We start from the raw sequence: 21,923 nt of genomic DNA on the forward strand, positions 1-21,923 counted from the left end.
CAAACCCTCAGCGTCGCTACCCTTTAAGCGGTATGCACATTGACGACCTGTTGGGTAGCAATGCGACAGTAGCTTGACCACGATTCCCATAGTATTGCCTTACCGCCAGACGTTTCTGTGACCTCCGCTGGGTCCGACAGTCGACGAGTGCCTCATCAGGGCGAGTCACCACTGGCTTTACAGGCTTGACCACCCCTGCAAGTCCAGAAACTGCACCTACGGGAAACCCGCCTGCGGTCCCCGGGGCCCGCGCAAGCCTAAAAAAGGGCCCAGGGGCAGAGAGTCAGAGGCCCAGGATGCTGGACTGGGTGGGGCCCAAGCCCATACACCTTGAGACAACGCACCGCATCGCACAGCGCAGAAAGGGCACACGCACACTCGTTCACTCAAATGCAGCCATAAGCCGACGACAAGTGGCAATCAGATGCCAACAACTGCAGACACTGGGCAGACATGCTTTTAATAACTGACAGCAGTCAGTCACTGTGTGCTCGTAGACCTACCCCTGCCTGCCCTGCCTTGCCTTGCTCCGTCAATGATGACTTTACAAGACTTGCGGTGCACCACACACGTATGCAAGGCAATGCCACCACCTCACCCCCAACCCTGGTCCATTGCCATGCCATGCCCTGCTCGTCTTTACTTTACCTTACTTAGCTTACCCGCTGTGGACTAACCGCAGCCGTGGTAGCTTAGCTCTGGCACCACGAGGAGGTTGATGTGGATGCCTTGCTTTGATGGACTCTAACTTTGGAATATGTATTGAACCTTCTGCCAGCACATTTCCGACCTGGTCCAAAACCTTTTCGTTTCCATTGTTATTATTTATTCAAATGTGAATCCATCCCTCTCAGTTCACTCACCAACTCAAATCAACTCATCCACACAACAACCTTTACATACAACCTGCACATAATACCAACAATGGCCTCTTACACACATAGCCGAAGTGCGGTGAGAGCTCAGCGACGAGACTCGTCATCATCCTCATCTTCACACACAATGTCAAACCGCTCAAGACCACGTCTTCTACGCTCAAGCGCAACTGAGCCTTCAATCACCGTCTCCAATGCTACTGGAAACTCATTTGCTGGTCCCGAGTCGCCACACAGAGCAACTGATCTTCTCAACCGTGTTGCCGTCTATTCTCCGTCTCCCGAGCAAGCCTCCACCCCAGCGGCAATCCCACGCCATAACAGACCCATGTCCATCTGCCGTGATCACCACGAGCACTCTCCTTCCAGCAGCCCTGGAAGCCAATCCGCCGTCATGTCCGACTCTCCCTCTGGTATGCTGCCTCGTCTTCTGACTTCGGGTATCACCCAAACTAATTTCAATCAAGGTTACTACTTTAGCTTTCCCAGCTTTGAGGAGTGGAACCAGGACGACATCACCAAGGACAATGATGATTGAGCGGTGGCGGAAAGAGATGGTGAGGGGATCGATTATCAAGACCTCAAACTGAAAAAACGCACACAACAACATCACTCCAATAACAACAACATTCATTCACCCAACGCCCGCTAGACTCGTAACGAGATAGCATTCACTGGCTTTTCCCTGGCGGCTCAAAGAAGAGCCAGCGACAGCGAAAGCCACAAAAAACCCCGATGGAAGCAGCAAACGCATCGCCCACCAATAACATATCAACGCCAACCTCTTACTGTATTGAGATGAGCCGAGAATGAGATTGTGGCGGGCTGAATGCGCTCTGGGACTAAGGTTTATTGTTGGGTGGATCTGGATTCACGGCGGAAAAGGGCTTCTTGGTAGAAGAGAAGCGACGAACGCTTTTGAAGCCAAGGCTATGCACGATGAATGAGGAATAGCTGCACTACACTCCCCCTCAAAAAAGGTGGAGTTGAAAGGAAACCAACAAGAGTCTGGGTGAAGCTTAAAAGCCCATTGACTACAAAAAACACAGAAACGCTTTAGATCCATCTGGACAAAGCCTACGAAAAACAGAAAAAAAGAAGGAAAACAGAGTCAGGAAAAACGGAAAAACAGTCAAAAAAGAAACAGACACATCGTGTGTATAGCATGGCAACTCATCAGTTAAATCTCATAGCCTATATAAATCATAGAACAGTTACCAAGATATAGAAAAAAATCATATAATGACATACTCAATCTTGAAAGAGTTCTCACACAAGTGACAGTGAAGTGAGTGACGACGTCGTAAGCGGCGATCCTTGTTTCCGTGCAATGTCTCACAACATAATCCCGACTACTAAGCACCGATCGGACTCATAGGTCATAACGCATAAACCGAACTTACTTCCCTGAAACGCGCTCACTGAGTCAAAAGTGAGCGTATGTTATGCGATTATTTAGGTGGTCGGTGTGATCCAGAGCGTTCAATACCAAACACTCATCTTGACTTTAGTTGGTCACTTCGCTCGGACAATGTTTCATGATCCTGTCAATGCCACTCATTAAATATCTTCTATTACTAGCTGTCCGCCTTACGATAGTCTCTTTTCTTCAGCCCGCTTCTGTCTGATTGCCGTACTACTGATCTTGGAAGCGAAATCCTCCGTCTTGCTGACCCCCTCCCCATCAACTTCCTCGGCATCGAGTACATCAATCTCAAACACCTCAAGTGGTTTCCAGCCCTTTTCGGTTCTACGATCATTGATCGCCTTGCCGCCGCTGCGAGTCTCGCCAGAGACAACAATTGCATCGGCGTCTTCCTCGTGTATGGGTGGGCCAAAGGGATCGCGAAGTACTATACATCGCACCTTGACTCTTCCATCACGAAGCATGGCAATCGTCTCGTCCGGTGTAGATTGTGTCGGAGGTGACGTAGCTGTTGTGTCATACTCGAGTAGTGTAGATAGAAACGACAGGACAGCCTGAGTGCGCTCTGTCCAGGGCTGAAGCTCCTCGGCGTATTTCTTTTTGGCAAGGAGCTCGTCGCTTGATATACCGACCACAAGTGTGCATGTCTTGTCAGAGTCCTTGGGAGGAATATTGAGAAGAATAGCACTTGTGTGAAGTAGAAGTTTGTGGCCAGGATGGAGATGGTCAAAGGTGCCTCCTAGACAGACAGTGTTGAAGCCTCTTTGTAGATCTTCGGTATTAAGCTTTTCCTCTGTTGTCAAGCTGATCCCACCCTCGATAGCGACGAGCTGGTTCTGCATAAACGTCTGTTTCTTCTCCGCAAGCTGAAGAAACGTGGATAGCAGCTCGTACCCCTCTTCACAGCTGGGATGATAAACCATATCCCATGTTCTAACCTTGGTTGCAAACGCAGCCAAGTCTAACACAGCCGTGCAGTTCGCTTCAAACTGGCCCTCAAAATTGGGCTCATAGCGTCGCCCCTTCTCATGGTCTATGAGAACAACTCTCACATCCACGCTTCCCTTTCCAGCGCCAACATCAACAGGAATATCTTCCTTTGCGCAGACGACTGATGTGAGAGTGTAAAGACTGGCAAGGAGAGATTGAGCGATTGGCCATGCGATTTGCTTCGAGTTGGCTGATGGGCCGGTAAGAATAGGGAGAGCAAGGCCAACAACTAGAGTTTGGGGAGAAGACGCCGACTTGAGCTTTTGTAGGACAGATGTCAGAGGGGCGCTGTAGGCTGCCGAGAGAGTGGATGGTGATGAAGGATGAGGTGGTGAAGGTAGTAGAAGAAGTGAGGGCGCCATGATGAGGTTCGTTATTGTAAATGAGAGCTGAGTTGAATTTGAAATATGATTTGAGTCGTAACTAGTAGGTATCTATAATTTGTATTGGCTAGTAGCTAATTGCAATAAGCTCTTATTACCACCTCTTTTACGTGCATCATATCATGAGAACACACAACCAACAGCTGCTGACGTAGACTCCTCTGAGGGTAACTGCGGCGTTCATCTGTGGCGCAACAACCATAACGCTATGGGGCATTACCTAGGCCCCCACTTCCTTTCCTCTTGTAGCCTGACTACCTGACCCTCTTATGGCCCCGCTACTTCCTCAATGTATCACACATCTCACATTGCAAAAAAGAAAGTCACGTGGTTTCCTGCCCTTCGCTCCTGCCTTCCCACATTTTTTTTATCAATTGCTCCTGCTCCCACAGAGATTGAAAACATTTCGCCTCCACCACTCTCTCACCAGTACCATCTCTCCAACGGTTCACACACAAGCCAGCAAACATGGCGGTTGGAAAGTGAGCATCACCTACCTACGACGAGCATCGATGAATACAATGGGCTTACGCGATATTTCAGGAACAAGAGACTCTCCAAGGGCAAGAAGGGCCTCAAGAAGAAGACGGTCGACCCCTTCTCCCGAAAGGACTGGTACTCAATCAAGGTTAGTCATATCGAATTTCGATGCGCAGCGATTCACCATGGCTAACCCGACATCTTCCAGGCCCCTAACCCTTTCAACGTTCGAGAGTGAGTTGCGACTACGAATCCGATTAACAATTTTGGTCAACTTGGTGGGACATGGCGATTAACCAATTTTTGCAGTGTCGGCAAGACCCTCGTGAACCGAACCACCGGTCTCAAGAACGCCAACGACGCTCTCAAGGGCCGTATCCTCGAGGTCTCTCTGGCCGATCTCCAGAAGGATGAGGACCACTCCTTCCGCAAGGTCCGCCTCCGTGTCGACGAGGTCCAGGGCAAGAACTGCTTGACTGCTTTCCACGGTCTCGACTTCACCTCCGACAAGCTCCGATCCCTTGTCCGCAAGTGGCAAACTCTGATTGAGGCCAACGTCACTGTCAAGACTACCGACGACTACCTCATCCGCCTTTTCGCCATCGGTTTCACCAAGCGACGAGGAAACCAGGTCAAGAAGACCACCTACGCCGCCTCTTCTCAGATCCGAGCCATTCGACGCAAGATGACCGACATCATCCAGCGTGAGGCTTCAAGCTGCACTCTCACCCAGCTTACCTCCAAGCTCATTCCCGAGGTCATTGGCCGCGAGATTGAGAAGTCCACCCAGGGCATCTACCCTCTCCAGAACGTGAGTAGATACCTTATAACCTTCTATCCAATTGCCAATACTAATATACAAATCACAGGTCCACATCCGAAAGGTCAAGCTTCTCAAGGCTCCCAAGTTCGACCTTGGTGCCTTGATGGCTCTGCACGGCGAGTCAGGTACCGACGACCAGGGCCAGAAGGTTGAGCGTGAGTTCAAGGAGCGTGTCCTTGAGGAGGTTTAAAAGGATTATTTTGGCAGGTTGGCGCGGGGTAGGCAATAGGGGCCTCGCGACGAATAAACTCATCCCTACCAATTTTTTTCGGTCGTCCAAATGGCGTAGCATCACAAAAGGGAGCTCGGGGATTTGTTCATGTTCCTTTGAATGGTAAAAACAAACGTTCAGTCAACACGCCGAATGATTTATGACATGTGATTCGTTACGACTTGGAATTTTGTGATTCGGTGCTGGTCGTGAAGGACGTTTTGAGATGAGAACCGTAGAAGAAATCCACCTTGATACCCACGTCACCCAAATGCTGATACTATTCCCACCATGTCCTTGAAGTTATATTCACAAACGGTACTTCATTATATACATCTATCTACTACACACATATCATAAGTAGGGCCAGCCTGCAGAGGCGACTGAAAATATTGTTCAGAACTCGCCCCAATTAGTGGGACATGACCCATGATATCCAATTCAGTTGCATCACTCGGGCTTCTGAAGAAACTCAACCACCGCTGTGGAATATCAGTTAGTATGTGGTTCAAGCCCTCAGTACATCTCGCATGTAACTCACCTTGTCTGAACGCTTCAGGCTGTTCCGAGATGAGCCAGTGACCAGCATCGACGTCGACGAGTCGGAACTTGGGGAAGAATTGTCCAATCAGAGGCAGTACGTCATCAGGCACATATTTACTCTTTGTACCTCGAACGAACAAGGCTGGTTTCTCAAAACGGATCTCGTTGGGGTTTTTGTATGGGAAATCTCCAAGGTTGTCCAACGCCTTGCCAAGGGTGTGAAGAGGAATGCGGAACTTGCGCACCTTCTCACCTTCGGGCAAGTACATGTTGCCGAGGAGGAATTGTCGGATAGGCAGAGACTCCTCAACCTCGCTGAGGATCTTGTCGGCTTCGGATTGACGTGTGACACCGGCTTCCTGGATCTTCTTCATGGCGCGGACGTACTTGGGGAAATCTCTGCTGAGTGAGACATCCACGGGGGCATTGTCAACGGCGACAATATCAGACACAAGGTCTGGAGACCGAAGGGCCAGTGCCATGGAAGTTTTGGCTCCCCTGAACCACGTTAGTTCCTTTGTCAAGCACCATTAAGTGATGGTGCCTTACATTGAGTGACCGATCAGAGTTGTGTCCTTGAGACCGTGACCCTCAATGAACTCGGCTACATCCTGAGCCATGGCACTGTAGTCATGGCGTGTGTCATGAGGTGATTCACCGTGGTTTCTGAGATCCTATGAATTGAGTTTAGTTTTGTGTACTCTTTCTGACTGTGAGTTGGCACATACTAGGGCGTATACATATCTTCCTAGATCTCGAGCCAGAGCTCTGTTTTTCTGTTAGTTCGTCGGCATACGGAATTGGACAGCCTAACTTACTTGCTGATAGCTCTGTTGTTCTTCTTGGATCCAAACAGACCGTGAAGGAACAGAATGGGTGAGTTCTTCTTGTCTGTCTTTGGTTGGGCAGGTTCATGTAAGTCATACACCAAAGGTCCAATGGCTTGAGAGTACAGCCTAGTGCTCGCAGGTACAGCTCGAAGACCTTGGCGCCCAACAGAGGAGACCGCCGTCGTAACTACCCGCCGCAGAGAAAGCATATTTCTTATCACAGTAAATACTTGAAGACGTTGAGCAAAGCCAATTGTGTAGATCTCAAAATTGCCATTTTTGGTAAGGTCTCGCCGATTCGCATCGGTTTACTGCATACTTGCATATCTAATCTCTAAAGCACCATGATGTCACTCCAACTTTTTGAGCTTCCAAAAGATAAACAATTCTGGTGAACAATTCCAATCGCGTTGAGCAATCTGTTCAGGCAAGATGAAAAAATCAGGCAAAAAAGAAATGAAAAAGAGACAAAGCAGAAAACACCCAAAACGCCAGTAACAAATTTGTCAAGTCAAGTCGAAAAAGAACAAGATGGAAAAGTGTACAGAGAAACAACAAACAATATACGATGGGACATTAACTATCCCAGATGGCACCAAAAGCCGGCATGCCGCGTGTTTCGAGGCCGTACACGACCTTTTTTGTGATTTTTTCGTTTGCGATGATTATCACAGCTTCGGCGTCGAAGTTCTTAGCCACGTTGTAGCCCATTCGTACAAGATCTGGTCGACCTTGAGCTTTGGTGTCCCAGATGATCGCGTCTGGAATAGCATCTCGGACCTGACCGACAAGCTCTTTACCAAATGTGTTTTCAGGTCTTGTCGTAGACCAGATCAGCTGAGTGGGACACGACTGCTTGACTATATGTCCCAGTAGCGGTCCAATCCCAGAGCCTGTGGCGATAATCACAACACGGTTAAAGAGAGTTGCGATGCGCATCACCCCACAAGTCGGCACACCACGCACCCAAATCTTACTCGGTGGGTTTTTGATACAGGAGCGTGTCCAATCGCCAGCATTAGAGACTACCAGCGAATAACCCTTGGCGTGGCCGTTGGCTTCTGGGTTGGGGATGGTTGCAAAAGAATGCCACTCGATCAATGGCCGCCGAGAAAGTCGCGTGAAGCTGCCGTTTACAGGAACGGTATAATCAAAATGCAGCCGGACTGCATGATCGGAAAGCACTTCGGCCTCGACGGGAACCTTGCGTAGGAAGAACCATGAAGAGGCGATACTCAAAGTTGCCACAATCAAAAGCCAGAAGTCTGGACTCTTGACAGCGGCGAGACGAAGATCTTGGCCTTGAGGTCGAGAATCATTGATTGCTAGAATTGTGCGGGCCCAAAACAGACCCAGCGATGTCCAGCCTGCAAAACGGTGGAAACGCTCAAAGAAGTTGTGGTACTGCTTACGGAACGAAGGCCATGCAGTGGCTACCATAGAGCACAGGAGCCCGCATAGAATCCACGATACGACAAGTGTCGCCAAGGAAACTGTCGCATGACCTTTGCAGAAGCCTGCATTGCAGATTGTCCCACGGACTGTTGAGATGACTAGCCATGCAGTGGCACAAACACCCGCCCCGGAGTGCAGACCACCTAGGTGATAAATCTTGGCGCAGCGAACCCTGGCCCAGAGTGGGAAACTCTTTGGCATTGAGCAAAAGATAGTGTACAGGATGTTGATCACCGTATCTTGTCGTACGAGCACTGCAACTGCGAGGTTGATAGCGGTGATGATACCCAACCATTCGGAATCAAGATGAAGAGCGATCACGCAGATCAACGCTGCCAAGTTCAGTAATCCGATCAAACTGAACAGTGTACGGTAGACGATGAAGACCCTGCGTCTTAGGCCTCTAAGCGGTCGAGCCATTGCCTTATCAGGAATGCCGCTTTCGAGGTCCAACTTGTCCGTAAGAGTTGCCAAAGTAGACATGGAAGGTTGGAACTTGAGCTCAACACGAGATTCTTGGATCTTCTCATTCTCGCATGCTTGTGTGGTAGTACTCTGCTCAGTCAAGGCCAGTACCTTGAGTCTATTCTTGTCGACCTTGCCGTTCGGCGTTGAGGGAAGCTCGTCCAAGGCGTGGAGGTGTGTCGGTACAGCATAATATGGTTGGTGTTGATGCATATGCTTAATCGTCGTGGTTACATCGCAGTTACGCGGGGTGATGAATCCATGGATTTCTCCATCGATCAACAGCGCAGCCGCCTGAGACACGCCGGGCGCCGATACCAGAGATGCAGTCACGCCATCTAGCTCCACACGAAAACCCTTGACTGAGGTTAGATTGCGGGTGAGAGAATACGTTGTGTTTGAGACGTACCTTGACTTTGACTTGGTCATCAACTCGGCCGAGAATCTCAATTGAACCATCAGGTAGCCAGCGGCCGAGATCTCCAGTGTTGTATATTAACGACCTGATTTGTGTGTCAGCCTTTGCTCGAGGAGACTGGATAAGGCTACTCACCCATCTCTAGAAAACGGATCTGGCTTGTATCTCTCAGCTGTCTTGTCTTCGAGACCAATATAGCCTCGAGATACTCCGAGCCCGCCAGCCCACATCACTCCAACGGTACCCATGGGCGTCGGCTTGCCTTCGCCATCGAGGACATATACTCTATTGTTCGGAGTCGGTCGACCGATTGACAGTTCCTTTCCAACAGTGTGTTTATGCATGGTGTTGACGACGGTCGTTTCGGTTGGTCCGCAACAGTTCCAATATGTACCATGTTCTGCCCACAGGTCGGCAAGTCTACAATAGTCAGAAACGAAGAGAGATCATGACTTGAAAAGATAATACCTTCTTGTTGTGGGCTCTCCGGCTGTGGCAACAGTCTTGATTCTGGGAAACTGTGCTGGATGGTATTTGGAAAGAATCGTGGGTGTGCAGATGAGCACATCAATCTATTCTGGAGTAAGTCCCTGCCGATATGTCAAGTCATGGGACGCACAAACCTGTTGAAGGGTTGACTCCCAACTGGAACCTCTAAGGACTAGTGTGCCTCCGTTACAGATACAAACAAAGATCTCCCACGCCGCTGTTTTGGGTCAGAATTGGCAACGAAATGTATCAAAGAAACTCACCCATGTCAAAGCTGATGTTGAGGACCGAGCCAACGCAAGTGCCAACCTTCACACCCAGATCTCCAGGGGATAAGCATACTAGGTTGGCGACATTCTTATGTGTGACATCAACTCCCTTGGGCTTGCCTGTCGTTCCTACAATACTGTCAGGAGAGTCTGCCAGTTATCAATAGCGGAAGAGTTGACGTACCGGATGTGTATATCACGTAGCAGCCGGTTTCTGGTGATGCAAGATCTATGTGAGAGTTCTCCTCAAGGGAGGGGGTTGCTACTTGATCAATAGCAACCACAGTATGGCCGAAGTGGGATTCCACGCGGTGCTTTGTTGAAGTCAAACAAAGAACCACGCCACCTTTTGATTCCTCCAGCACGCGACGAATAGTCTCGTCAGGGACAACACCACCGTCTAGGGGAACGTATTGGGCACCACATGAAAGGATCGCTAATATGCCGATGACCATGTCAATTCCCCTTTTAGCAACAAGAGGGATCCTCGAATCAGGGCAGACACCCTGAGCAATGAGATGCGAAGCCAAGTTTTGTGCTCGGTTTGCGAGTTCTCGGTATGTCAACTCCTTCGGGGATTCTGTGATATCGCGGAGAGCTGTGGCGTCTGGATACTTCTTTGCATGGTGATAGAATGCAGAAGTTACTGTTGAGAATGGCGTATCTATACAATCGCCCTGGCCAAGTTCGAGGATAGAGTCGTACAGGATATCATCCTGCATTGGATTCGTCATATCCATTATGAAGAGAACTCCCCAGAGAGCGAGGAAGAGGCAAGAAAAAGACAATGAGGATTGTTTAAGGTTGACCGTTGAGTTGATCCTGAGATAGCAGGAACAGCTTATATAGTCTTACATGGCTTGACGGCAGTGGCAATCTGCCCTGAGAAGGATGTTTCATTCTGTCTATTGCAATATCGATACTCATTACAGTTGGTCTCTTGTCACTTGAGCCTTTGTTTCCCTTTGGGGCTGTCTCGACGGATTGAATACGTTGGGAGCTATGGACACTGCCCTGATTTCCCTAGCAACTTCGGCTCGAGCTCACTGCGGAGACTAACTTGTCATAATTGCTTCTTCATTCCTTACACACCCGCCCGGGGGTTCTGGCTATGCGGAGCCGGCCCCGGCATACGGAGAATGTGGACGGAGCATCGCAGCCTCGTCAGTCACGAAGGAATGTGACGGCAATGAGACATGATTTCAACCAGGGGGACTCGGACCAAGGGACCGCTGCTAACTATCGACGGATAGATCATCCTTTCTCGAGGAAGGGCTTCTGGGGTATTTCCTCGATGCTACCTTGCAAATCCAATAGGATGGATTTTCTCTAGGGCTTTACTACACCCTGGAAACCGGAACCCGTCAATCTAAAGTGGCTGTGGACCCTTGTTCGAAGCCATCGATTATGACGGGCCTTGTCTTGGAGATCAGTCCTCGCCCTGTAATCCAGGGCATGTGAAGATAATGTCGAGTATCCACAGCATGTGGCTTCTTGATTGAGCCAAGGGTGTCTCTGATGGTCCTACTACAGACTTACCTCAACTCGATATACTAGATGGCGCGTCCTTTTGAATTCGCAAAGAACCTCGTCAGGCAATGCTGACTCGTCTACCATTGCCCCCATTGATCTTCTACTCCGTGGCTCAAACTTGCAGTTGGCCGCCCTTGCTATATGTGATTCTCTCATGGCGGAAACAGCTTCATCAATTCCGGCAGCTCAAACATTGGCAAGGTATTGGAGGGATCGCCTTGCCTACCCAGGGAGTAGAAGTGCCTTCTAAAGAAATTTCCACTGGATCACTCGAAACTGTTTCTCGAGCCTCGGCTGACTCAATGACCTAAAAGCATTGTTGCGACAAGATCCGGCCGTTGCTTCAAGGACCAGTTGAGTTTAAACCCACGTGTTCTCGACGCCTTCTAACGATTCTCGCCATTGGATCTATGCGGATATCAAAGAGACTGGGATTAAAAACACAGAGACAACAAGATGACGCCGCCATCTGCAATATACACGGAACGGCATGGCAGTGATTCAGAAGCTCATGTCGGCTCCAGTATATGGTCCCGGGTATACTCTCTTTGCAACTTGTAGCAGGGATCATGCTCAATTAACTGTGATAGCATGGGCCGGATTCGACATGATGGTGAACCCCCACTCAAGGATCAGTTCAGCTTACAGGAAATCTGAAATTCAGAAGTGCGACCTTCTCCGTGCATCGCCACGTGCTGGATTTACTCCAGAGGTGAATCTTGGTCTCAACCCCGGAGCGGGAGCATTTAACGGCTCACATTTGCCTCGAAAGTTTCGATTAAGCTCATGTGAACGGTAAATAATGCGTAATTCACCGCGTGCTTGCAAGACAGACTCCCTCTGCTGGCCACAAAACTCATGCTTCGCATACCAATCTCGGACAAAGAAGCCTCGTGTTGTGGGTTGCTCTGCGACATATTCAAGGATGGGTAGGTACTGGAAGAGACTATCGATACTGCTGCGCGGCTCGGGGCTCGGAAGGACTATTGCTCTTCAAGGAAGCCATTTTCCGAGGGTCTTTTGTTATGTTGGTCTTGTCTCCCTTCTCATCACTTTGCTTTGCTTTGTTGATGGCTAATTGCATGCAGCTGGTGATCTGAGCTATGACGACGAATCTGGAAGGGCTAGTTTCTTGACGTCTTGGAAAAAGCAACGAGTGTTGAAGCATTTCTCTATCGGAGACATACTACGCCCAAGACTGGCAAAATGAATCACTCCGAGAGTTGACAAGCGCTCCTTGCTTTGCTCTTGGCCAGTGTTATCGCCATATCGGTCTCAACATGATGCATACCAACACATGGCTATCAACTTTCCGTTCCGCGTCGTTCTCAACGGGTTCATACGAATCAAAGTCTAATCAGTACATCCCTTCTGTTCTCGTTTACCAGACCGTCCTATCGGATGAGTGCCTAGTCCTTAATGCCTGGTCCAGTGAGACAAAGATTATGTTGGTGTTTTGCGGACCTTCTTCCGCAGAGCCATGATGGTGTACGGCAAGGTAGTTGCCAAGCTAATAGGCAGAGCGGCAATAATGTGAAAGCGACTACAGGGCCGTACAGAACAAGAATTGGTTTCGAAATCCGTCACTTTTGCCTTTCTTCACCTTGCCACGCGCCGCGGCTTTGTTGGGCTATCCTGGCGTTCAGGAATGGGTAGATCTTGTTTCAGACTTAATACTATCTTTCTAGAAACAGAAGTGATGAATGGAACGCTGTCATATCGGGAGAGGTGGACTACGTTACGCGTGCATTCAAAGAAATGGGCATAGGCGATGGCATCTTTCCATCGCCAGAGACATACTAGACTGGGCATATTAAGTCTATCCAAGAACTCTTGAGTTGCCGTGGGCTAATCATTAGCAGATGATCCGATTTGCTAGCAATATGATATGATTGTCATGACAATGGTCAATATTTCTGGAATGGCTAAGCATCGAGATGCAGACTTGCCTTTACTTGTCGGGGGCCATGACATGCCAAGTTATCGTAAGCCTTGAGGTCTTTCATCTTAGATCTAATACTAACCTTCAGCTCTGCATGAGTTGCAAGCATATTTTGGTAGACACGCAAGCTACGCCAAGTAATGGATATTTCCGCACCCAAAGGGTTGAGTGGCTTCTTCTCTCAACCCTCTTTTGGGTAATCGTAGTTGGACAACTTATCCGTGCCTGCATCGCAACCCACCCTTGCCTTGCCCTGATGATCCATCCATATCCGTTACGGGGTACATGACGAATTACACGCATGAGTATGAAGATTCTTTCCGCAGACAGCAGGAATAAGAAATATCAGGCTAGGGAGCTCAGAGTCTCAGTCATGTCCCCACATCCTATTTATGCGGTCTCAGTTGACGACCTGAACGCCGGGACCATTTGTCCATTCCTTTGATCATGATTCTCCCTTTCGTCACTTATCAATATGATAGTCGCCCATGTTTCACCTGTCATGTCAGTACCGCGGTTACGGGTTCGTGATTTACGTCGGCACTGCACATACCAGGGTTACACAACAACAAGGGCGAGGGATCTACATATGAGCGAGCTACAAGTCGTCGGGCCTTCCGCCGAGGGATGTGACATACCCTGTCAGGTCGACGAGCTATCGAAGCCATGTCAGACTAGAGGTGTCAGTTGTACCGTACCGATACTGATTCACTGTGTGCAGGATCTGAGACTTTCCGAGCGAGATTTACAGCAAGGATGCACGCACTGTCTGTTCAATGATGTGATCGATGTACATTTGCGAGAAGAGTGTAAAAAAGCAAATAGTGGCTTGAGATGATGGTTTTAGCCGATCAGTCAAAGCAAAGAAAGAAACTCGAGACACTTCTCAGCTCAACCAATAATGTGAGACAATCTCACATCTTCTACAGTTGGTAACTTTGCATACACTCGTGAATTGGTACCTGAATGTCTTTCTGCAAGTATGGAACTGGTTATTAGTTTTCCCACAAGCATACCAGTTACCCTGCATCAAAATATTGTGAGTTTTTGAAGTGATGGAGAGGATGGTGGCATTGCTTGGAGAGTGTATAAATCCATTAATTCCTGAGATTGTACCAGCAGTAGTCGTTTCTCACTCCTAATAGTCATTGCAGAATCGCTCCTGTCTAGAATGTCAAATTATTTCTCTTCCTCCAGATTGTGACGGTTAACTCCCTTGTGACAAGTAGATTCTTCATCAACGCGATGTCGCTCTTTGGGAAAGCAATAATCTTCCTTTCCAATTAAATTCGTATATTTTATTAGTGAGGATCTCTCGATTATAGAATATATATAGGGTATAGAGGCAATGCTTGCTTATTACAGAATTAAATCACAATCTTAGTTTCCTCATGGCTGCCGCCAGAGTATCTGCCGATTTCCTCGCCATATCGGACTTCTTACCTAGGATCCATAGTCCCTTTATACAATCTTGCGCTCGATGCATGCTCTCTTGAAAGTCACTGCTGGGGTTTGTTGATGCTGTCGGGCCGTACTCCAAATAATCCTTGGCTTCTTGCAAGAAGACCATAGTTGCCTTGGCAAATGCTCTGATGAGGAGTATAGTCCATGGTTCCGTGAGGATTGTTGCTTCGCTTACTGCATGATGGAAATGTGACATTTGGGGTGTTGCTAAACTGGTTAGATTTTGGCTGGGCGTTGACACCCTGGCCAATTCAGACAGCTCTTTGGCGCTCGATTCACGCATTTTTGTGACCATCTTGCTGGATAGCCGGCCATAAGACGCATCTGTCTCGCCTATCTCGTTTTCATCTACATACTCGATGAGATCGGCGAGCATGAGGGCGCCGAGATTCCAGTGGGCTGAGATGCAGACGAACCAGCTTTGGAGACGGCCTGGAACTGATTCGTAGTCGCGGAGCAGCTCTTTGAAGAAGGCGCCGTGTGTCATGTTCCAGTAGCGATACAACGAGGTAGTGTTTGCGATGGTTTCTTCTACCTTTTTTCCACGACCACCTCTCCTTAGGATATTTTGAAGGTACGATATGTGTCGAAAGAGAAGGACCTTGACGGGCGCTGACTTCGTAACAGCCTCAGCAGCTGATTCGTACGAGCAAGGCCAGTGCACGGCATGGTACATGTGCGGTTGCTCTAGGCTGTCCTGGATAAATAGTGGTACATTCCATCGTCCATTTGTTGTTGCGTCGAGATCATCATCTGCATCGTCGTGTTGACTGTCTGCATCGGCGACAACAACTGGACGCTCGCTCATTGACGAGGAAACTGTATCCAGCATAACAGCAAGCCAGTACAGTAACCCGACAGTTCCGCGGTCCTCTGGATTCATCATGGATAAAGCGTCACTGTTTTTGGGGCTTGTAAGAGGCCCAGTGACACCGCGTCGTCCTGAATCGAATCGGAACTTGAGAGCGTGCATCTTGCGTGCGGCCCTTTCCATAAAGACTGGCAAGCCGTCTCGTGAGATGATATCGCCAAGTTCAGCATTTAAAGACTTCATGTCGACCTCGGACCGTGGAGTTGACAGCGGATTATGGTTTCTAGTCGTGCGGTCAGGTTCGTCATCATGAGTCCATGGCTTTTGTGTTAAGCCAAATATTAATTCCGCCGTAGCCACTCGATACGATTCAATATCTGCGACGTCTTGCAGAGCTCTTTTGGCCTGCTCCCAGATATTACGCTGAATATTGCGGTCAAACTCCTCGGTGATGTCGTCAAGTATATCTTCCGGTGTCTCATCATCAGCCGGAAAGCTTTGCCGTTGACGGCGACTGCCTTGGGCCCACTGCGTAGCAAAGGCCATGATTGAGAGCTGAAGCGCTTTGGCAGAAGCTTGGTTTTCGGAATGAGTTAGTCGAGTAAGTTTTGATGTTGAAATAGCATGGTCAAGATTAATAGTGCGACGGTAGATGCGATTTGACCACGAAGACCCCCATTCAGTAGGAGCATAATTGCCTCCTGTAATGTAACCAGGTGCTCTGTAAGGGCATGTTACTTCGGTCAGCCAACAAGAGAGGTTGTGCTCGAGTACATCATGATAGATTTGTAGGAGATTTGTAGAAATGAATTGGTTGTTAGAATTTGTCATCATTGTCTGGTCGACTGAGAATGGCGACAATGAATGTGTTCGTCGGCCAGCCCATGTTGATGATGTGCGACGTCGTTTTATTCTTGTCGACTCATCTCTACTCCAAGCATCGTCGGCAGGAGATTGTGAATTTGTTGGTCCTAACTGTGAACCGGCCAAGGTGTTGTTATATTGATTGGGCATTCGTGATCCTTGCATGGTGTACATAGATAATGGCAAGTGATTCGCTGAGCGACCTGGAGGGTGGGTAGGATGCGCATAGCCTGTGCTGTAGTTTGCTTGAACCACCGCCGATGTTGACGTAGAAGGACCGGCCACTACGGAAGGATGTGCTACTGTATGAAGGCCAGAGAACTCAGACCTTGAGCCCGGCGCATCTGGTTGTTGGAAGACATAGGGTGCTGCAGTGTTCGCTTGCCTTGGCATTGACGATACGCTCTTGTCATCAAAAGCTTGTGCTGATACTAGCCTCTCCCGCTTCACTCGGGCATCTGCGCTCTCGCCAAAAGAACCTGACGCTTGTCGGGGAGGCGGGGGAGGAGGAGGAGCAGCAGCGACGGCACTCAAGATAGATGCAGCTTGTATTTGCGACCAAGCCCAGTTCATAGTGCATGTTTTGTTTGTCTTTGCGCAATAGGAGCAAGACTTGTGACCGCCTTCAGAAGCTGAAGCCGGAGATGAGACTGTTGTTAGCCATCACGTACCAAGATATTGGGAGCGCCTGTTCATTGACTTACCAGAGTAGTCGCCGTTTACCCTGTTATTGCTTGCTGAAGAGGCAGGGCCGAGAAGGGGTGGTGCATCGCATCCTCGCTTCGACCTTCGGCATTGGTCGCAAGCATAATGACTGCGCTTCATGATGCCATATGATTGATGCTCTAGCGATTGACAGTCAATGGGACTTATTAGACTCGTTGCGAAACAGGAGTAAGTGTGAAGGTACTAAGAGAGAGAGAGTGGGTTACTAAAAATCGCAACCTGGTACGATGGGTACTATAAATGGATGGAACGTTGGAAGGAAGGACAGACCCCACTACACAGCATCCGCTTCCCCGGGGCTACCTAAGAGGGGCTAGTTTAGGCCTGCAGGACCCTGCTGAGATGCTATATAGGGCTTCTCTTTACCTCTTTCTCAAGATCGATCTGATATGTACTCGGTGATTTAAAATCTAGATTAATTGGAAAGTGAATAAATACAGAGAGAGGTAGGTTTGAATCCTTCACCTTTAAGCAAGCTTGGTCTGTCTCTCTCCTGTGCGCCTCGGCATACCGCCACTTCTATGTCCTGATATTAGTCTTTCCCTTGATCGCTGCAGAATAGGAAACGCTCGAGATACTGCCAAATCATCATAAGCCATTACACTGTCTTCCACTGACTGGCCATTGCATAACTTCTGCGCCAAATCTAATCCATCACAAAGTGCTAGGTTGGCCCCAAATCCAGCAAACGGACTAACAGCATGATTGCTATCGCCTATAAACACGACAGGTATGGTGTCTATTTCCTCGTGGTGAAACGGCTTCTTGTCATGGGCATTGATTGCAAAGACGGTCTTTGGATCCGTGTAATGAACAATGGTTCTGAACGGCTCTTGAAGCTCTTTGCCAAGTTGGAGGCATGTCTCGATGACTTGTTGCACCATCTCCTCATCATTGAGATCTAGTCTCGGGACCTGATCTGCCTCAAGATGGCCGACACCCCAGACCACACTATTCTTGTCGACTGGCGAGAAGAAGCACGATGCGCCAGTCCCGGAGAGCATGAACCCCCAATCTTTGTTGATGGGAGTGGGAGGAGGACCGTCAAATCGAGAGATGCCTCCGCGTAGGATGGCACCAGCAAACTCAAGACCATCCTCGGGTCGTAGATTTGTCCGTAATTTACTGTTGGCTCCATCCGCTGCGATGAGCACATCACAGATTTCCTCTGAGACCATTTCGCTTTCGTTGTATCCTTTTGCGACTTGAACGCACACTCTACCGTCTTCGAGTCGACGGGCTGAAACACAGCGAGAGTTCCACTGCACGGCATCGCTTGGACGAAGGTTGTTGTGGAGGACTTGGCGAAGATCCTTTCTTGCTATACGGACACTGGATGAGGGTAACCCATCGATGGGTTTGTGTCGAAAGCTTGCAAATTCATTCCAAGCTGGTCCCCATATCTTGAAAGCGCCATCGTCATTCAGACCAGCAACAGCATTGTCGAGTATTTCGTCAAGAAGATCTAGTTTTCTCAGGGCAAGAAGACCACCCGAAGTATCGTAGCCAGCTAATGATACCGTGTAGCCTTCACGTTGAGCGGTCACATCAGGAGAATCGCGATCGTAGAGGATGATGGTTGGCTCTTTCAGTTTGGGGTTCCAGAGTTTGCGCAGGGCGATAACAAAGGCTGACCCTGCGATACCAGCGCCAGCGACAATAATGGTCTTGCCTTCTAGAAAGTGTTGTTGACGAGGTTCTGAATCCATGATTTTGATGTGTGCATTACGTGGTTGCAGGAAAGGAATTTCGCAACAATCGGCAGACTTACTTAAATACTCGCGACCAACGTCTAGCCCCACATGATTTTGACAAGAGAAGCAATTCGTCTATACAATAGAAGAAGAAAAAAGTCTACTTTCGTGATGGATATTGCTAGACAAAAGTCGTGTAAGTCGTCTCTGGCAGTGATGCATACACTGATTTCCTTTTTAGTGTATACGGATTGCCTAATCGAGGTTTACAGGGGTAGTTTGGAATCTTCAGATGTTACTTATATGTTACCTCGACATTGTTTAGGTGAAAAATCTAAAGTCAACCGAGGATCTGAAACCTGCCCGGCATTTTTCAGCTCTCCATCCATGTCTATTCATGATATACTTACTCTTCTAAGTACTGTGACAAGGTATAGTGAGCAGTACCCTCATGTCTTTCGGGTTAAACAGTCTTCACCGTGGTTCAGCCCCGTGTCTGTATTGGGTTACGGGTAGCCACAGGCCGATCTAACTGAAAGCTTGGACTTGCCGGTTATTGATATCGACCGAATAGGCATTTCGTATACTCCGAGGTATTAATCAACTTGCACATCATGTTTGGGTTGATGGCTGTAAATGATAACTAATTATGGCTGTCCGATTGGCTTGAGTTAGACGTTGGAAAGTTACCTTAGTAGTTGGACCTTTAGAAATCATAACATGTGGTTTCTGATATAATTAAACCCCATCCATGTGTAACTACAACTGATTACCACTTACTTTCAATATAGAAACATTAACTTCGTAGATTATTTAGAACAACAAGAACGCCATTAGTGGCCTTACACGGTCTCTTGTCTAATAAATAGGTTGACGCACTCAATGCAAATTCGCACCATCACCCCGCATTGACACCCTCTCCCCTCCATCAAACCTCCAAACCCCCACCAAAATATTCATTATTCTCCCAACTTTCTAAAAAGAAAATCTTCATCTCCCTTTTGTCACCATCGCCATGGCGTCCGAACTTTCGTCTGCTCCCGTGCTATCGACGCCGGACGATCACATTCTCGAGGTCCCTGCCGCAGACTCAATCCCCACCTCGACCCTCTCCGACGATGCCCTCCGCACAACATACGAGATCGTTCGCACCGCCGATGAGATCCGCGCCGGAGGATGGAAGCGAATCGGGTTACAGTTCCCAGACTTTATGCTCGTCGATGCCCCGCGCGTGGTAGAAGCACTGTCCAAGGAGATCAACACCCATGATCAAGAGGAGGCCAAACCGGAGAGGAGGATCTATGTCCTTGCCGACAGCAGCTACAGCGCCTGCTGTGTCGACGAAATTGCTGCTGAGCACGTCTCGGCAGATGTTGTAGTCCACTACGGTCGAACATGTCTTAGCCCTACAAGTCATCTTCCTGCGATATACGTCTACACCACCCACGATCTAGATTACGAGGTGACGATCAACGAAATCAAGAAAGAGTTTAGCGACAAGACTGTCAAGTTGGTTATCATGGCCGATCTGACGTATCAGAACCACGTCGACAAGGTAGTATCTCTACTGAAGGAACAAGGCTACAACGACGCCGTATCTACCGAAGTGACTCGCGACCCTGCCGCTTTGATACCCAACCGAAAGATCCTTTCGGACGAGACTCATGATGACGAACACTGGAAGGCCTACTCGATCATCCACATTTCAGACCCGCCCTCGGCACTTCTACTCGCTCTTTATACACGCTTCGCTTCGTTACACGTCCTCTCTACGCCCTCTCCGGCTCTCGAAAACCCCACAATGCGAACAGCAGGTCTTCTTCGTCGACGATTCGCTAAAGTGCTGGCCCTCGCTTCCGCAGGTGTCATCGGTATTCTGGTCAACACACTATCGGTTGCCAATTATTTGAGTTCCATCAACACCCTCCGTGAGAGGATTGCGCGCGCGGACAAGAAGAGTTACACCATTGTCGTGGGCAAATTGAACCCAGCCAAGCTGGCAAACTTTGCCGAAATTGAGGGCTGGGTCGTCGTGGGGTGCTGGGAGAGCGGCCTAATCGAAGACGACGCTGGATACTGGAGACCGGTCATCACACCATTCGAGCTCGAGGTTGCGTTGATGAGCGAGGAGGAACGTGTCTGGGGTGGCGAGTGGTGGGGAGGTATCGAGAAACTTGGACTCAACGACAAGCCTGAGGATGCGTCCAAGGAATCCGAGGGTGCTGTTGCGGAGGAAGAGGTGGAATTTGAAGACGTCGCTGGTGGCGTCGAAGGAGAAGAGTCTGCGCCCCCTGAGTTTGACATGCGTACTGGAAAATTGATCTCGTCAAGTCGCCCAATGCGACTGCCTGTCCGCAAGAATCCTTCTACAACAGCCGAGACCGAGGCGAACAGCGATGGTCAACCCACTTCGACACAGCAGAACGACTCTCTTATCAAGCGCAGTGTTGGCGAATTGGCAAGCATCAACGGCGTGGCCAGTCCAGGAGCCGAATTCCTTCGCTCCGGTCGAACATGGCAAGGCTTGGGTACCGACTTTGACAACGAGGCCAGCACCTTGGTTGAAGAGGGCAGAAGTGGCGTTGCGAGAGGATATGAAGTCGGCGAATCAGGTCGACATTAAGTACAAAACAAAAGTGATACCATTTATAGCATCATAAGGCGTTGGGATATAGACAAAAATAGGCGAATACTGAATGGGATTACATTTCTTGATAACAATCATGATCCTTTTTATTTTTTCATCGACTCGTGTAAAAGTGTAGTCATAGTAGTTTATACGATAGAATCATCAACCGGAGCGGCCTCCAGGGCATGAGCTGCGGCACCATCATTATCTAGCTCAGATGATCCTTCACGTTCATCTTCTTTTATCCTCCTCGAAAGACAAAGATACATCATCAATATTGTATCATGTTGGTCATGAGTCCGTATAGACAGATTCTTGCATAAAATGGAAAACATGTTCTAGGAGATTTCATAATGCATTAAGCCGCCTTTCCTTGCGGCGTTCGTAAAGATCTCTTGGCAGCTTGTGTTCCTGACGTGGTGATAAGGACCGGGGTCCCTGGCGCGAGTCGTGATGCGTTGTGTTCGGGCATCCATCCGGAGACAAGCGACAAACTGTAGAGCTTGCGAACTACCATCTGGCGGTGATTGGGCTGGGGTATTGTAGTATTCGGGCATGTATGTAAGTGGAGAGTTGGATGCGCCCAAAAAGGCGGTATCCACG

At 48.9% G+C, this 21,923-nt stretch overlaps 10 protein-coding genes across 10 annotated transcripts; 5 read left to right on the forward strand and 5 right to left on the reverse strand.

Moving 5' to 3' along the window:
- The first annotated feature begins 824 nt into the window (after positions 1-824).
- Positions 825-2,123, forward strand: FGSG_07478 (uncharacterized protein). The gene is made up of 2 exons (XM_011328949.1): positions 825-1,288; positions 1,343-2,123. Exons 1-2 carry the CDS (start codon positions 925-927, stop codon positions 1,411-1,413), a joined length of 435 nt encoding a protein of 144 aa, XP_011327251.1. The 5' UTR covers positions 825-924; the 3' UTR covers positions 1,414-2,123.
- Positions 2,056-3,653, reverse strand: FGSG_07479 (uncharacterized protein; the record flags this gene model as incomplete). The annotated part of the gene is made up of 4 exons (XM_011328950.1): positions 2,056-2,069; positions 2,127-2,191; positions 2,279-2,296; positions 2,470-3,653. 4 exons carry the CDS (start codon positions 3,651-3,653, stop codon positions 2,056-2,058), a joined length of 1,281 nt encoding a protein of 426 aa, XP_011327252.1.
- A 434-nt stretch (positions 3,654-4,087) lies between these two features.
- Positions 4,088-5,473, forward strand: FGSG_07480 (40S ribosomal protein S3aE). The gene is made up of 5 exons (XM_011328951.1): positions 4,088-4,156; positions 4,218-4,302; positions 4,363-4,388; positions 4,464-4,965; positions 5,024-5,473. Exons 1-5 carry the CDS (start codon positions 4,143-4,145, stop codon positions 5,165-5,167), a joined length of 771 nt encoding a protein of 256 aa, XP_011327253.1. The 5' UTR covers positions 4,088-4,142; the 3' UTR covers positions 5,168-5,473.
- Positions 5,474-5,638: 165 nt separating this feature from the next.
- FGSG_13152 (uncharacterized protein) lies at positions 5,639-6,770 on the reverse strand (the record flags this gene model as incomplete). The annotated part of the gene is made up of 5 exons (XM_011328952.1): positions 5,639-5,670; positions 5,730-6,229; positions 6,281-6,405; positions 6,460-6,499; positions 6,550-6,770. The coding sequence occupies 5 exons, from the start codon at positions 6,768-6,770 to the stop codon at positions 5,639-5,641; spliced, it is 918 nt and encodes a 305-aa protein (XP_011327254.1).
- Positions 6,771-7,137: 367 nt separating this feature from the next.
- Positions 7,138-10,397, reverse strand: FGSG_13153 (uncharacterized protein; the record flags this gene model as incomplete). Its single annotated transcript, XM_011328953.1, has 7 exons — positions 7,138-8,838; positions 8,891-8,984; positions 9,035-9,319; positions 9,368-9,471; positions 9,523-9,605; positions 9,652-9,786; positions 9,842-10,397. The coding sequence occupies 7 exons, from the start codon at positions 10,395-10,397 to the stop codon at positions 7,138-7,140; spliced, it is 2,958 nt and encodes a 985-aa protein (XP_011327255.1).
- Positions 10,398-11,680: 1,283 nt separating this feature from the next.
- FGSG_13154 (uncharacterized protein) lies at positions 11,681-11,989 on the forward strand (the record flags this gene model as incomplete). Its single annotated transcript, XM_011328954.1, has 1 exon — positions 11,681-11,989. One exon carries the CDS (start codon positions 11,681-11,683, stop codon positions 11,987-11,989), a length of 309 nt encoding a protein of 102 aa, XP_011327256.1.
- A 1,618-nt stretch (positions 11,990-13,607) lies between these two features.
- Positions 13,608-13,970, forward strand: FGSG_13155 (uncharacterized protein; the record flags this gene model as incomplete). Its single annotated transcript, XM_011328955.1, has 1 exon — positions 13,608-13,970. One exon carries the CDS (start codon positions 13,608-13,610, stop codon positions 13,968-13,970), a length of 363 nt encoding a protein of 120 aa, XP_011327257.1.
- Positions 13,971-14,439: 469 nt separating this feature from the next.
- Positions 14,440-17,096, reverse strand: FGSG_07482 (uncharacterized protein; the record flags this gene model as incomplete). Its single annotated transcript, XM_011328956.1, has 2 exons — positions 14,440-16,921; positions 16,976-17,096. 2 exons carry the CDS (start codon positions 17,094-17,096, stop codon positions 14,505-14,507), a joined length of 2,538 nt encoding a protein of 845 aa, XP_011327258.1. The 3' UTR covers positions 14,440-14,504.
- Positions 17,097-17,464: 368 nt separating this feature from the next.
- Positions 17,465-19,269, reverse strand: FGSG_07483 (uncharacterized protein; the record flags this gene model as incomplete). The annotated part of the gene is made up of 5 exons (XM_011328957.1): positions 17,465-18,696; positions 18,769-18,826; positions 18,916-18,946; positions 19,102-19,112; positions 19,225-19,269. The coding sequence occupies 5 exons, from the start codon at positions 19,267-19,269 to the stop codon at positions 17,465-17,467; spliced, it is 1,377 nt and encodes a 458-aa protein (XP_011327259.1).
- Positions 19,270-19,706: 437 nt separating this feature from the next.
- Positions 19,707-21,314, forward strand: FGSG_07484 (diphthamide biosynthesis protein 2; the record flags this gene model as incomplete). The annotated part of the gene is made up of 1 exon (XM_011328958.1): positions 19,707-21,314. The coding sequence occupies one exon, from the start codon at positions 19,707-19,709 to the stop codon at positions 21,312-21,314; it is 1,608 nt and encodes a 535-aa protein (XP_011327260.1).
- Positions 21,315-21,923: the final 609 nt, after the last annotated feature.

This window comes from Fusarium graminearum, chromosome 4, assembly GCF_000240135.3.
Source record: "Fusarium graminearum PH-1 chromosome 4, whole genome shotgun sequence".
NCBI lineage: Eukaryota > Fungi > Ascomycota > Sordariomycetes > Hypocreales > Nectriaceae > Fusarium > Fusarium graminearum.

Excerpts from the sequence above, each read along its gene's own strand:
- FGSG_07478 (XM_011328949.1), top strand. The coding sequence starts at position 925 with ATGGCCTCTTACACACATAGCCGAAGTGCGGTGAGAGCTCAGCGACGA. Across the intron at positions 1,289-1,342 it reads CATGTCCGACTCTCCCTCTG|GTTACTACTTTAGCTTTCCC; the intron begins GTATGCTGCCTC and ends ATTTCAATCAAG.
- FGSG_07480 (XM_011328951.1), top strand. Across the intron at positions 4,303-4,362 it reads AGGACTGGTACTCAATCAAG|GCCCCTAACCCTTTCAACGT; the intron begins GTTAGTCATATC and ends GACATCTTCCAG. Across the intron at positions 4,966-5,023 it reads GCATCTACCCTCTCCAGAAC|GTCCACATCCGAAAGGTCAA; the intron begins GTGAGTAGATAC and ends TACAAATCACAG.